Source organism: Pomacea canaliculata, linkage group LG5, assembly GCF_003073045.1.
Source record: "Pomacea canaliculata isolate SZHN2017 linkage group LG5, ASM307304v1, whole genome shotgun sequence".
NCBI classification, from domain to species: domain Eukaryota; kingdom Metazoa; phylum Mollusca; class Gastropoda; order Architaenioglossa; family Ampullariidae; genus Pomacea; species Pomacea canaliculata.
The window spans coordinates 6016592-6031476 of NC_037594.1; the positions used below are offsets into that span (position 1 = coordinate 6016592).

Consider the following 14885-nt stretch of genomic DNA (forward strand, 5'->3'; position numbering starts at 1 on the left):
CAACGTTCGACGACAAGTCAGACTATTCGTTTTTGCACAATAAATTCGTGCATACATAACAATACTCAAGAACAGAATGCTTCATACACTTGCGAGGAAAAAAACAGCTTACATCTAGTGCTGCATAAATTTTGAAGTCTAAACTTAATACACTCCTGTATAAAGGCTGATCAAGAACGTGTAAATAACCAAAATTTAAACACCCTATTAGCATTTATTTCAAAATACATTTTTAACAAGCAGCTTTATTACTCAAAACATTTTGTTCATACAATGTCGTATGCGTGTGGGCACCGGAGAACAAAAACATGTGCCAACAACTGCTTTTAATCTGAATCTGAATAGAAAGAAGTAACAAAATAAAAAGCTTGTCCCTAGGTCTTTTCCCTTAGATTGCACGAATGCACTGACAGGTCTCCCAGGTCCTTCCAGCCAATAATGCAATCTTGCAGCTCTAAGATGCCAACACGTACACCTCACACACACACCTCTCTCTCTCTTTAGAACATTTTCCATTCATCATACCAGTAAAAACAATGCAAACATATAATCACTTTCACAATGCACGATTGTTTTAACTGTTGATAACATCGTCGTTCTTAAATTAACAAGTCAGTAACAGATCGATGGTATTGTCGTATGTTATAGGGTTGATTGCTCATCTGCTGACCTCATGAAAGATGATAAAAGGAATAGTCTTTCTAATAAATGTTTCTATTTAGAGAACGCACATGCTCGTGAAGATGCAACTGTAAAATTAAGAGAACTGGTTGTGTGACAAACGTCTACATCATGGCGACAGTACCTCCCGCACCCCACCGCCTAGAAGTTGGCCAAAAGACACCATAAAACTAGGTAGCTACTAAGCAACTACAAAAAACAACAAAATAAAGCAGGTGGTCGATATACTTTCACACTTTGTGCACATTTTTCAGATGCAGCTTCAAGACATCGCTCCTATAGAACAGTCGACCGCAAACGTCGCACCTGTGCGAGTAGTCGTTGAAGTGCATGCGTTTGTGCCTCCGCAGGTTTGAGGCATTGTGAAAGGACTTTCCGCAATGGGTGCATGTGCAGCTCTGCTCCTGCTGCAGCAGTTCGTCGATATCAACCTGCATCTGCGGCATGCCATCCGCGGCGCCCTGTCCACTTCCGCCGTCAGCAGCACACTGACAACCGCACCTGCAGCTGGCGTAGTTCCCCGTACAACCCGACACAGACGGCACACCAACACTCGGAACGCTGCAGCAGTCGCCTCTTGGCGTGGGTTCTGCTTTTATTTCTACATCTGGCGCCGTGACCGACTGCAGCGGGGGGTCTGCAAGTCCTATCGTCGAGGCTCTTTCCTCATTTTCCTGTGCCGCGTATAGATTCGCGCCGCACAGTTTACGTTTACTACGCGAATCGACCACAGTCTGGGGACCGACATGAACACGGGGCCAGTTGACATGGCAGCCTGACAACAGAGAAAAAAAAAAGTTTCTATCACAATTAAAGCAGACACAGTGCTTCCACTAGAGGCCAACCTTTTAGCCTACGAGGGACGGGTGGAAGAAGGACGGGGGGGAGTTAAGGACAGGAGAGAAGAAAGTTGACTAGACATGCATTTTTACGTGTTTGTATTTTAATCTGCGAAGTTCATATTGTGGTTCTTGCGCATGTGGCGCATGAGACTGTCCTGGCGGGACAGCTTCACCCCGCACACGGGGCAAGCCAGTCCCTGCGACGTCCCGTCGTGGATCGTCCGGTGCCTACGCATGTTGCCACTCTGGGTGAATCCAGCACCACAAACGTCGCAGTGAAACAAGTGATTCTCGTTAGCTTTCGAACCAGCCGCTCGCAGCACGAGCTCTGAGGAGCCTCCGGTGAAAGACGACTCTTTCACGGACGTGTCAAACGACGCGGAGGTAGAGGAATATTGCTCGTTTCTTTTCCGTACCACAGCAAAGATGTCATTTGTATCTGCCATGAGCGGCTCCCTTCTCCAGTTTAGCCTCGAGTCACCCAGCCGCTTTATTCCACATATCGCATCTGCACAAAAATACACACGTCCCTCCTCAAATGCACGCTTACACACACAAACACAAAAAGAGTCATCATGCTCTGGGGAGAGAGGATGGGTTTAAAATACGGCAATATGCGTCATACCAGGACTGTTTCTCGACATGTGCACATACTGTAGGACTGACTTTACAGGTCAACAGGCTCGTTCAGTTAGCCGTTTAAACCCGGAGTCCACCACCACCACCATCCCTAGCACTACCGTATGCACACACCTTGTTCTCACTCGAAAAGGCAGGCGCCTACCCTTCCATCCTGACGAACTACGCTCCTCAAATGTTTTTTGTTTTATACCTACGTATTGCAAACTTAGTATCTCCCTCTCTTTTCATCTTACTTCCTTTAGTATGCAGGTAGCAATTAAGGTTTCATGAACAGAAAAGTCTTCTTGGGCAATCCCATTTATCTTAGAAAAGGTCAATCTTTCTAGCCTGATGCCCATTTGTTAGTGTATGAAGAATGAAACGATCGTTCAAACAAAACCATAAACATCGCCACCAAATCTTAGGAAACGTTGAAACCAGCAGAAGGTTCATTTATTTTGTACCTTCTCCGGTCTTGTATGTTTGCTTTCATTACAGACTACAAACCAGACGACAGCTTCTGATGACAGCCAGGGATGTTATATCTTGATACTACAGCGTCCACGAAATTTCTGAGTCTTTTGCTTTTGAACAAACTTCGTTTTTATAGCAATTAACAGTGGTGGAAGATGAGCAGGACAGCAGGGTGTTAATGACTTTTTTGAAGTACTTAATCGCCTATGCGTCCCTAATAAACATGAGGTATATCTATTAAATCTATTATTAAAATACTTAGAACAAGAAAAACATACAAAAAAAAACAACAAAACATACACTCATGACACGTGATCAAACTCTCGTATATCTTTATTTTCACAACTGGCTGATGTAACCAACTTAAATTTTTCCCTTCTTATTATAAAGGAAAATGCACTTTTCACATTCATTGGAAGCAACTACTGCAACTATCATTTTTTTTCAAAACATCAACGTTAAATCATACACCTGCACATACAGACTATTTTCACTGCTCGACTTCATAAACTGTGATATTTGTCATTAAATGATTTTCATGAAGAAAATCTATGTGAAGCAGCCATCAATACTAAGTGGTGCATCATCATTATTTGGTTTATGTATCAATTCTGATACAAAAAAAATACCATTATTTCACTTTACCAGTGATAGTATATTTTTGTGGCCCATGAATCAATTTAAAGCAAGCCACTAAACCAATTTCAACACAACAAATTAGAGGTGTGGGGATTGTACACATCCAATAAACATTCCTCTCCCTTCCAAAGATATACAGGTAGTCCTCGGGTTACGACGGTCTCGAGTTACGTCGTTTCGTGGTTACGACGCTCATTCCGACTTACGAGGTCAGTGCATCATAGAAAAGGAAGGCCATCACCATGGAGGTGAAAGTGGATATCATAAGGCAATCTAATTAGCCTTAGTCGTTCGACTGTCGCTACGATGATCAAGGATAAAGATCGCATCCTTGAACACGTGACAGGGATCTGCTCCTATGAAAGCGACAGTGATAACAAAGCGTAGTGTATGGAATAATGTGCTAACTAATGTTGCAGTAAACTGTTATTCAGTCATTCGTCGAAATCGGTTACTTACTCATTCTACAAAATCTCTTTAAAAAACTGAATCTTATACAAAAATCCAACCAATCCAACCAATGGGGCTATCCCAAGTTTATCCTATGCTTGGTGAGGGCATGATGTTTAAGTGAGTCTAGCCTATGAAAGCATCTGTCACAATCACCACACTTGAAGTCAAACTTTCCCTCGCATGCCTTTAGGTGTCTATGAATGCTCCTTGGATGACCAAACTTTTGTCCACAGCGAGGACATTCAAATATCTTTGGTGGTCTTTGTTTGTTAATGAAGATGCTTTCAAAACCACTTGTGCATTTCAAGTCCAGCTGTCTATTACTGACATGTTTAACAGAACTGGAATCAGCAGAGGATGCTGCCCCAAAAAGACTGTGTGGACTTAAATCTGAATATGACAAAGGTAACCTGTTCTTTTCTCTCCAGCTTCCTTGAGGAAACAGATATGACGGCTTTCCACTGCCGAACACTGTGAACAAAACAAAGGGATGGTTCAAATTTTGAATGAAACCAAGCTCAGCCAATGCTTAGTCCAAAATTATCAGAACAGATGCCAAATGCGGTATTTTATTTTCTTTAGAAACAGTTATTTCACTTCATTTTGCTATTTCAAGGAAACTGCCATTCCAAGAAAACAAACCTCAGCCTCCCACTGCCCCCACTAATTTCAAATGCAAGTAAAAAAAAAAAGGGGGGGGTATGTTACAAGTCTATTAAAATGTCCTGGGTGCGTCTGCCACTTTCATTCAGCAAATTTCCCATTGTTTTGTTCATTTTTTCCAAAAATAATTTGAAATTCATGTACAAAATGTCCTAATTCACAAGCAAACTTATCAACAGTAACAACTTAAACCTGCAGTGAAGTACAGTTTACAACTAAATTGTTTTGGATGAAATGTTCTGCTCTACTTGAAGAAGTAGAAGAAAATATTACCAAATGGAAATCTTATCTAAGAACAAATGAAGATATTTCCTTCATGTCCTGCTCAACTTAAAAAGTAGTAGTCAGACAATATTACCAAAAGGAATATCTTCTCAAACAAAAAGTCAAAATCTAAATATTTACTTCAGTAGAACCCAGAAAACATTGATCAGCCCTGTATGGTTATTGCTTATCACTGGGAATGACCTCGAGTCTCCTAATAACTATTTCTTTAAATAAAATAGTAAACCGTTCTTCCTCCCATTGTCAAAGCTCATCTCATAAATTTGGAATAACAAAGCACATTCAAATCCAAATTAAGCAGCCTCTCAATATTTGCTATATGTGCACCAATCTGAATCATGGTTAAGGATGAAGATGCAGCAGACCCAATCTTTAAGTGACTCAATAATTAATTTTACGGACAGAAAAAATGTTTTTAAAAATGTATGGGAAATCCAGAAACTTGTTTCTGCTCTTCAGAAGTATTTTGCTGTGCCTGTTGAGCCTCCTTTGTGGATACCCACAACTGTACTGCAGCCTTGAAAGCTAAACTGGCTTCAGTAAACCTTGGATCACCAGAAAAATCAATATCAGCATGTAAAGCCTTGTCCTGAAGATACCGCCTTATCCCCTGGCGGATGGCTACCAAAGAGTTCTTGGAATACAACTCTCCATTCCTGCTTCGAACATTTAAATAGAAATCCGCCAGACACAGGTTTAGTTCCCCAACTGGCAAGGTTTCAAAGTCAGTAGGTTTACCCCTACTTTGGAGGTATTCTTGAAAAACATTAACTGCATAACGTGTAGCTTCCTTAGTCTTTGTACTGGTTGCTGGCTCCCCTTGATCAGCGGACAGGATGGAGGCACGATGCAGATGAGCCATAAAAAATGCTGTAAATAAGAACCATAGGTAATTATAAACACCATGGCTATTCCTGCACTCTTCACTAAAGTCTTCACCCCAGTCCATATCCGATTTTTCAAGCTTAACAGATACACAATGGATTATACTTTTTTTGTTTGTTTGTTGGGAGAAGCACCTAAATGCACAGTGTGAAGGGACCAATAAACAAACTGTCCACTGCTCACTTTTACCTAGTTGAAAGACTGAAGTTGTTTTGCTTTTCAAACAGATTACATGGCCAGCTTAACACTATTTCATGGGAGTTTGGCAAAATATTACTGCAGCTGTCTCTCAATGCACCTACTTTCCTAAATGTATGCAAAGAAATGCGTTAGTAATCCTTTTTATGACCTGCCAAGCCGTACAAAGAAAACTTTGAAGTCCACACAGTAACAAAGATTCCTGACACCTCATAATATTTCAATGAACCTAAACAATGGAAACACAACTTCTATCACTAAAAATGAATGACTTATCTTCCAGTTCTGCGCCCCATTTCCATTCCACAATTTAACACAAGGATTGCCCAATTCTACATCACTTAAAGCAAACACTGGAATGCACATTCCAGCAAAAACCATCCATAATGTTGGTTTCTTTTTGGTCAATGATTACAGCTATGGTAGATGAGACTGCAAGTTCAAGCAAGAACCATTCAAAAATCTTTCTTGACAACCACTAGAGTTAAAGGAAGGTGTGCTTATGATTCAACTACCTAACCCATCTTGCCTGCAAGATTTGCGATGTGAAAGAAGGTATCGCTTATTAGCAAAACCAAGCTGACACACAGGGCAAACATAAGGTTTTGCTTTCAAATGCAGTGCATTTATATGTCCATCATGATCCTGTTTAAGAACAAAAGCCTTTCCACAGAAACGGCAAGCAAACTTCTTGCTTCTTCTCTTCCAAGAAGTAAGAGTCATATTAGGATGATTCAAATATTCTGTTGCCCCGGAACACCGTGTGCTTGAAAGCAGTAGCTCCTCAGAGTACAGGAGTGGGAACACTGAAAGAATATAAACAAATTGTTATTGTTCACAAGATCTGCAAACCACTAAGGCTTGAATCTTGCTTATTAATTTCCAACTGTAAAAGTTCTACTTGCACAATAACCATGTCCATTGTTTTTCAGCACATTTTCACTGTTGGGAGTATTTTCACACAGCCTTCCAAAAGCTTTGACTGATGACAACCATGGTTTTCTCTTGATCAGGAAGCACATCCAGACTGTCCAACTCACTCCACTCTGTGTACATGAATGAGCCAGCACTAGTTGTATTTGTTATTTGTACCTGAACACAATTTCTTATGCCCATGTAAAGTCTTTGAATTGGCAAAAGAAGAGCTGCATTTTTCACAGACATACGGCTTGAGATTTAAATGAACTGCATTGACATGCCCAATACAGTCTCTGCTCACAGTAAATGCTTTGCCACAGAAACTGCATGAGAAATTTTTCTTTCGCCTTGTCCATGAGGTTTCCTTGCCTGCTTCATCAGATGACAAGTTCTCAGAGATACTTCCATATGGGGCCAGCATCTTTTGCACAAGCAGCAAAGGGTTAACTGGAAGGACAGTAAAAATGTCATTAATAAGGTCTTAAGGGAAGCACTGGAAAAGATATTGCAAAGTTCTGGCCTGAATAATACTGATTCTCACAGATGATGTTCAAAATCCTGTCAACAATTTTTTTTGTTTATATCCCATGGTTGACTTGCAAGTTTACGATCTTTTAACCTTTCTCCACATGGGGGAAAACTGTACTCAGGTACGTCTAAAAACAAAAACCTATTTCTGACTGGTTTTCCTGTCATTACTTTATTTTATTATAACTACTTTTGTTTATATTAATGCTTGTACATCATGACCCACGAGTAAATAGACCTCATCCTCATAAATGTGTAATTCCAATTTAAAACTGGAATTTATTCCAGGCTTTATCCCTACTTCTTCAGGTCATGCATGAATGACCAGAATTAGGGGTTTCTTCTTCCTTAGATTCTTACATAACAGTTCACCAAATTTCAAAAAACTTTAAGACAAAATTCATCTGATCATTACTGTTTATTGTAAGTCCACTGGACATACGGTGGAAACATTCTTTCTCTCCGTTCCCCAATGCAGTTCTACCAAGCTCATTATGCTTTTTTCAATATATGTAGCACACAGGATCACATTTAACTATATACTAAGTCCTGACAAAACTACTTTCACTTTTGGAAAGATTCAGACAACAACAACAAAAAAAAAAAACTTCCACTGACAGTTTCGCCCAACTGGTTTCATACCAGCTTTCAATATCAAAACATGCATTTCTTCGGAAAGTTCTGATCACTTGCTAGCATCCATAGGAGATTCCCTTTTTACAGCTGAACATCTAAAGCACACACGGTCATGCGATATGTGTTCATGACACACTGGTCGAAAGCACAAGGAGCATCTGATGGACGTTTTCCTGTCTCTTTTCCGTGTACAGATTTGACATCGTTTCCTCTTTTCAACAAAGCTAACATAAGCCCCAACTTGACAGCAGTTCCATCCAACTGCACCAACATCTTGTCTGTTATTCCTTGAAGTCAGGTACTCCAACTGCTTTTTAGATGACTGTGGCACTTGTGCAATACTCTGACAATGTGACTGGCAGATACTCTGGATGGTTTCCCATTGCTGACATAGTCCTGTTGGCACATCAACAGAAATTAAGTACCTAATAGTGTGCTATTCTTTTCTCTGTTCTTACCCTTCAAACCATCCCATCTTCCTACTCCCTTATCATACCACTCTTTCACTGTCATGGTTAATCAGAACTTAAAGCTTCTACATGTGTTACAAACCTAGTATAGGGTACTAGATTTTATTTTTCAATGGGAGGATTGCTCACAAAAGTCATTATCTACTCAAAGAATTTACATTAGGCAGCAGTAGTGACTGTATACACACCAATGCACACACTGTGCCAATCTGATATAGCTCGTTTTCAAGCAACCATACAAGAAACAAACTACTCTGAATGTATCAACTCAACATGTGAAAAATTACAACATTCATGCATAATAAACGCAGAGTAAATTTTTGACTTCCAATTCAATGTATGTCAACATGCTATAGTGTAGGGATCCACATTGCTCTCAGTCAAGACCATAAAGATGATATGCTGCTCTTGAATCATCAGGAAAAAAGGCCTTCTGTGGCTGGTATTTGTGCATTATGTATGGGGATTGTCTGGATCATATGTTTTTCAGATTTAAATGTGCATTGGTGTATTTGTATATACATTTATAATCTATGTTTTCAAGTAAAAATTAACAGAACAACATGTCCTATTTCTCTGCCCCAATAGCACATTTTTTGTTCAGCATAGGTATGGAGGGAGGGATAGTAGTCCAAAATCCGAGACAATTTTCACAAGTTTTCCTACTGCCCCTTTCCCAGCCAACCTGTCTGATCAACCCACATAATGTTTGCGTATTGTATTAAGTATCTGGTGTAAGTGTGTATATATGTATACATTTTTTTTTTACATGGACATGACCAACTAATAAAGGAAACAGAAATGGGACACTTCTTGAACTACCTGCACTGATAGTTTCATATATTCTCTTTTCCTCCTATTCCTAGTTTAATAAATGAATGTTAGGTGAGAAGAAAACTGGTAAGGGATGGGCAATAAAGATTTTAACCTAAAAGCTTCGAAAAAATCATTTTGTCAAAAGAAAATATGCGTTCTGAAACAAGATATCAAAAGCTTTTTGACTGTTCTCACCAGTTAACATGTAATTAAATGCTCTTTCATACAATTTGTTCTTGAAATCGTCCAAATGGTTTATTACAAACAGTACATAGGGCGAAGATTTATTGATAGCACAAGGGTTTGTGCTTGCTCAAACTTGTTTTATATGAAAATCCTCTATGGCACTTAGGGCATTTGAATGGTTTCAGTAACAGATGATGCGCATTAATATGACCAACACAATCACGGGAACAGGAGAATGCTTTGCCACAGTATTTGCAAAAGAAATTCTTGGGTTTCCCATCATCACAAGTTGTGTTCACTCTCTTGCTGACTCTCCTTTGATCTGGATGATGAATAAAGTAATCCAGTCCCTCGGAGCCACAAACACTCAGTTGCATTACTGCAATAACATAGAACATTCTCCATTTCAATACATCACGCGTAGGACTGTTCTCAGATTAACAAAGCAACACCACAGATCTGTTCGAATGTTATTAACACAGAACTCTTGTGGCCACTGTTTTTCATTATGTCTGAAATCTGTCACGAATGTATAATTTATTATGAACCATAAATGATATATTCTTTGGGTTAAGTTTGGGTGTTTCTTTTTGATATGCAAATCGTTTTAACAAGCCTATTCAAACTTTTGAGTAAAGTTTAAGCCATTCAATTTCTCAAATGTAAACTAAAACAAGCCACAAAGCTTGAAAGCAAATTGAAAATGTGCAGATCTTTTCTTGTCTGGCACAGCAGACAGGTAATAATGCAGGTAGTGAATTTCCTTGTTTACAGATGTAAGATAAGATCAGCTGGAATGTGTCACAAAGGTGGTACTAGAACTGTCAGATCCACAGCAAATTTCATGTTTTCTCCAGTTCTGTTTGTAAGAAAACTTCATGGAACACTTTCCACATGAAAATGGTTTAATATTCAAGTGCCTGCTATTCATGTGCCCTTGACAGTCAGTTTTATTCCAGAACTTTCTGTGGCAAAACATGCATGATACTTTCTTCATCCCTTCATTTTCGTTGCAATTATATGGAGTGATTGCTGATCCTTCAGGGTGGTTTACATAAAATGCACCGGTAACTTCAGTGGCTGGATCCACATCGCACAAGTTAAGCTGGTATGAACACCTTTCTGTAGATAAAATAAGACCCAGTCAGTTCAAGACCTGGCCATTATGAAGTGCTTTTTTTTAAAATACATGGCTGCCTGAATGGGGCAGGAGGTTGTGCTGGTGGTGAGCAACAAGTACTAACTGTAGCAAACAAAAACATCAACGGAAATCTAGCAGCATACAAATTTTCAAAGAAGGGCTCTGGGCTTTAAATAATAAAAGTTTAATTCACTTAGTTTTGCTGTCAACATCATGGCCATCAACAACAATACAATGAAAGGAAACAAAAACTGCAACATCACCTGGCCTACTTAAGTTCCACAAACAAAATTCTTTTTTCTACAGTCATGAAGGTGCCTTGTCAGGCTCTGTTTATAAGAAAATCTCAGACTGCACATCTTGCAAACATAGGGCTTAATAAAAAGATGCTGACTGTTTATATGACCTAAACATGAACCCGAGTTCCAAAACTTCTTACTACAAACTTTACAATAATACTTCTTTCTCTGAGTCAAAGTATTTTCATCATACAGATATCCAATACAAGAGATTGGTAACTGCTGAACTGCAAGAGAACTTTCGGAGATGGAGTCCACATGCTGGATGACTTGGTCTCGGTCAGAGAACTCAGCTGTAGATATAATGCAAAAGAGCACAGATTGAGATTTTCCTTTAAGCAACTATTATGTTGAAGGGGCCAAAGCTTTGAGAAACCACGCTGATAATTTCCACAGTACAATTAAGTTAATATTTACCACTATTTGTCTAAACAAACAACATGGTGGTGAACAAAGCCAAGCCCACAAATTGTGTGAAAATGTAATTGAATTTGCAACAAAGGTGCTCTTTGTTTACTGTGTAAGACAAGTGTATGAATACCCTGTTTCTAATGCTAAAGTTATAGAAAAGAAGTCCTCTAATCACCAACAAAAATATACTTTCATGCCTGAAAATCATTGCAGGAAAACTTTCCAAGACAATTTTCCAGAAACCCAAGCCCATTTTCAACAAAATAGTCCACTTTATAAAAGCTGCCACAACCAATAAGTTTTAATTTTTGATAAATCTTTGTTTTAGCTTTATTATTTTAATCCTCTTTGTGACTGTTCCGCCATTTTTTTCCATCACAAAAATATGAACCACAATTACAAAAGAAGCAATCCAGAAACCACATTTAACAAGTTTAAGGCTGGATTCTAAGAGAGTAAGAGGGCAAGATATGACGGAAGCTTATCTGGTTTGCACTCTGTGCTCAAAAGGCTAATGACCTGAATACAGAGAGGATTTTATCAACTATGCCATTTCTTGGGTTATTTGCTTAATTAAAACTGTTTCAGGTGGGTTAATTTTTTTCAAAATATTCCAGTCTACATATCAAACATTCTGCAAACTTGATTTGTGTCCTGTGCATACAGTGTGATCTAAAGCATTTAGACTATACTACGAAAACGTTTACCAAAAAAATATATATATATATCTCATTTCACTTTAAGCATGCCCTTATGAAACATTTTTATCTGCACTTTTCTAGCTTTTGGATTTGTCATCTGCTCTGCAAATTTTTTTTAAAAAAGGGACAGAAGGCACAAGAAATCGTTTACACAGACATAAACTACATGGGTTTAAATAAAATATCAAATGCATGCTAAACATAATGGTATCTGTGTGAGCACCATGTTAGAATGCTGTAATGTGATACTGTTATTTCCAGCTCAACATTTAAGACAATTAACAGTGGTGATCACTAATTATCACAGAAATGGAAGCATACACTGAATGCATGGCTAAATTTTATGACCTTATGGAATATACTCATTTTGTCCGACCACTTTATGACAAAGCCTTTTGTGACGAGACAGGCTGGTTCCATATGCAAAACTTTTGAGGCATAGTTTACATGTGAATGGTCTCAAGTTCATATGCATATTCATATGACCTATGAACTGGTGTTTAATAAGAAACTCCTTTCCACAATAAGAACATGTATATCCTTGCTGTTCCTGCATGTCTACTGCCCTGTCATATGAGCTTACAGCAAACAATGATGTATCATGCACAGTGGCTGATGCTGGATCCAAGGGATTCATTTGATGATATGGTGCCTGTGTCACTGGAGAGAGAGAAAAATTTATGATCTATAACATTTATTTAAAATGGTGGGTGAATATTTTCAGCTGATTAAAACATAACGCAAAGTATTTAGGTTTCTTTTGAAGAGTAATCTCAAATAAGAACTTTTTCCAATACAGAAGTAAACCATGACAGGTGTATACAAGTCTTCTGTGGAAAGCTCGTTTAATTATGTGGCCACATCAATGGCTGCAAAACAAGCAGCAGTTGGATAAAAACCTGAACAGCCAGATTTATGCATTCAGAAGAAATGACCAACATCATGCAGTCATTTTTTTTTTTAAGTTGGAATAATCACTAAGACTTCTTCACCATCATCATGGACTAAGTAGCTGAATGTAGCATTATTTCTAAAACGAATGAGAATATAGTGCCATAAAGATTTAAACCATATAACAGAAGTGATTCACTCCTGGCTCATCACATGATGATGCGTCCATAGCATGCCATCAGACTCTAAACTGCTCCAAAATCTCTACTCTAAATGGGCAGCATAAACTTTGATTCAAGACACCTTGCACTTGTATTCACTAGGACAGTGGTTCTCAAAGTGTGGTCCGCGGACCACTAGTGGTCCATAGGCATAGGTCAGGTGGTCCGCGGCTGCAGTCGTCATATGTCAGCAAAGTGATGTTTAAAGTGATGCATTCCTCGCATTAACATTTTAATTACAAAGAGCGATGTAGTTTTATGTCAACTTATTACTATGCTACTGTCACAAAAGGACATTTAGTTTTGAATTGTAATGAAACAAATACGGCAATTGAAATTTGAAATTCATAGTACAGACTGATTTTTAGGCCTTGGTGGTCCGCCATAGTTTCTACTTAAGTAAAGTGGTCCGCGGTCCGAAATACTTTGAGAACCACTGCACTAGAGATAGTACTGCACAATTCAGACGATCCCCATGCACACATATTTCCTTTCCAATTCTTTATTAGAGTAACATATTACTGGCAACTCGTCTGTCCAAGGGCAGAAAACAAAAGTGTGCTGTCTGCCTTGAGTACCATGTCCATACTCTGATTAAAAAAAAAAATTACACAACTCCACAAACACTTATGAAACCCAAATGGTTTAGATCAAATAAGAGGTCCTGGCTAAAATAATTTCCATGTTTTATGTCGTGTGAGCAAAAAGCATCACTTGCCAAATTCTCATATAAACATAAATGAAACAGATGCCAGAAAATGCATGTGCAAAGTTTCTGCATATACCATGGAAGGGCCATCATTGCTAAACAGTGGAAATATCATGAATGGAACCTGGAGTTTATTTGCTAGTCTGAGATCACCACATAAGATACTGAAAGTGGCTATACTGCTTTCTCCTCAACAATGCAGAAAAAAAACCTTCATGCATTTTTGCACCATCTCTGCATAGTCCATCTATCTATACAAAATCTAGTGCCGTCCTTAGAAATATTCTTATCTGCCATCCCAAAGATCTCCACACCTGAAAAATAATTTTATCAAAATATCAAACTACACCACGTATGGTAACAGCCTCCTTACCACCCTTCCATAAAATTAATTTCCCTATCGCATAATCATGTGTGATCTGCTTCACACATCTCATTCACCTTAAGATTGTCTGAAACTACTATGACTGAACTTAAGCAATATTTAACACAAACCCAAAAGCCTCTGGTCAACTACTAAATCACCAAAGCTACTACTGCCAGGGAGGAGAGGCAATAGGTGTTTTACATGGAACCAGCAAGACTATATCACTGCAAAGCAGCCAGCCCTGTAAACAGATGCCACATGCAGAGAAATAAATAGCATGTCGAAGATGATATCTGAATCTAAGGCAGCCAATCCTCACTATATCCATCAAGCCACTGGACTGCCAAATACATTGAAAATGTTTAGGCTGTCAAACTTTGTATAAATGTAAAAACGCGACAAGACACACAAAATGGTATGCTAAATTTGAGTTGCTTTTGATTGGCATAAGATCCACTTATTATCTTTTAATAATAAACACAATTGTATGGTTCCTATTTACACACCTCAGTTTATCCAAATTGGAAATGGCAGGCAAACAGTTAAAATTCATTAACCAATCTGACCACCACCCACTGAATAAATATCTTTGTTGAGATACAAAACAGCAGCACTCCAAGACAACAGAATAATCTTTGAGTTGTCCTGCCAACTGCTTTGCTAAAATGCTAGCAACTCGTTCCCATTAGCATTAAAAAAAAAAAAGTCTTAAGTGGCAGTCTATCAACAATGTGAATGTGAAGCTACTGAAACAGCTTAAAAATTTAGTTCAAACAACCTGAAAGTGTTATGCATGCAACTGAACCACGCTTCATACTCTCACCACACTTTTCAAAATTTTCTTTCACAA

General features: G+C 38.6%; 1 protein-coding gene across 14 annotated transcripts in view; it reads right to left on the reverse strand.

The window, feature by feature from the left end:
- LOC112563529 (zinc finger protein MSN2-like) overlaps window positions 1-14885 on the reverse strand; it is a 60497-nt gene that overhangs the window by 32752 nt on the left and 12860 nt on the right. For 5 of the 14 annotated variants that reach the window (XM_025237487.1, XM_025237489.1, XM_025237483.1 and 2 more), the window contains exon 4: window positions 988-1456. The exons of 8 other annotated variants lie outside the window; for them this stretch is intronic. In XM_025237487.1, the coding sequence (XP_025093272.1) occupies window positions 988-1456 (469 nt within the window). Of the gene's footprint in view, window positions 1-987; window positions 1457-6555; window positions 7107-14885 lie in introns of those variants that run through there. One more of the 14 variants, XM_025237493.1, reaches the window with a different exon arrangement.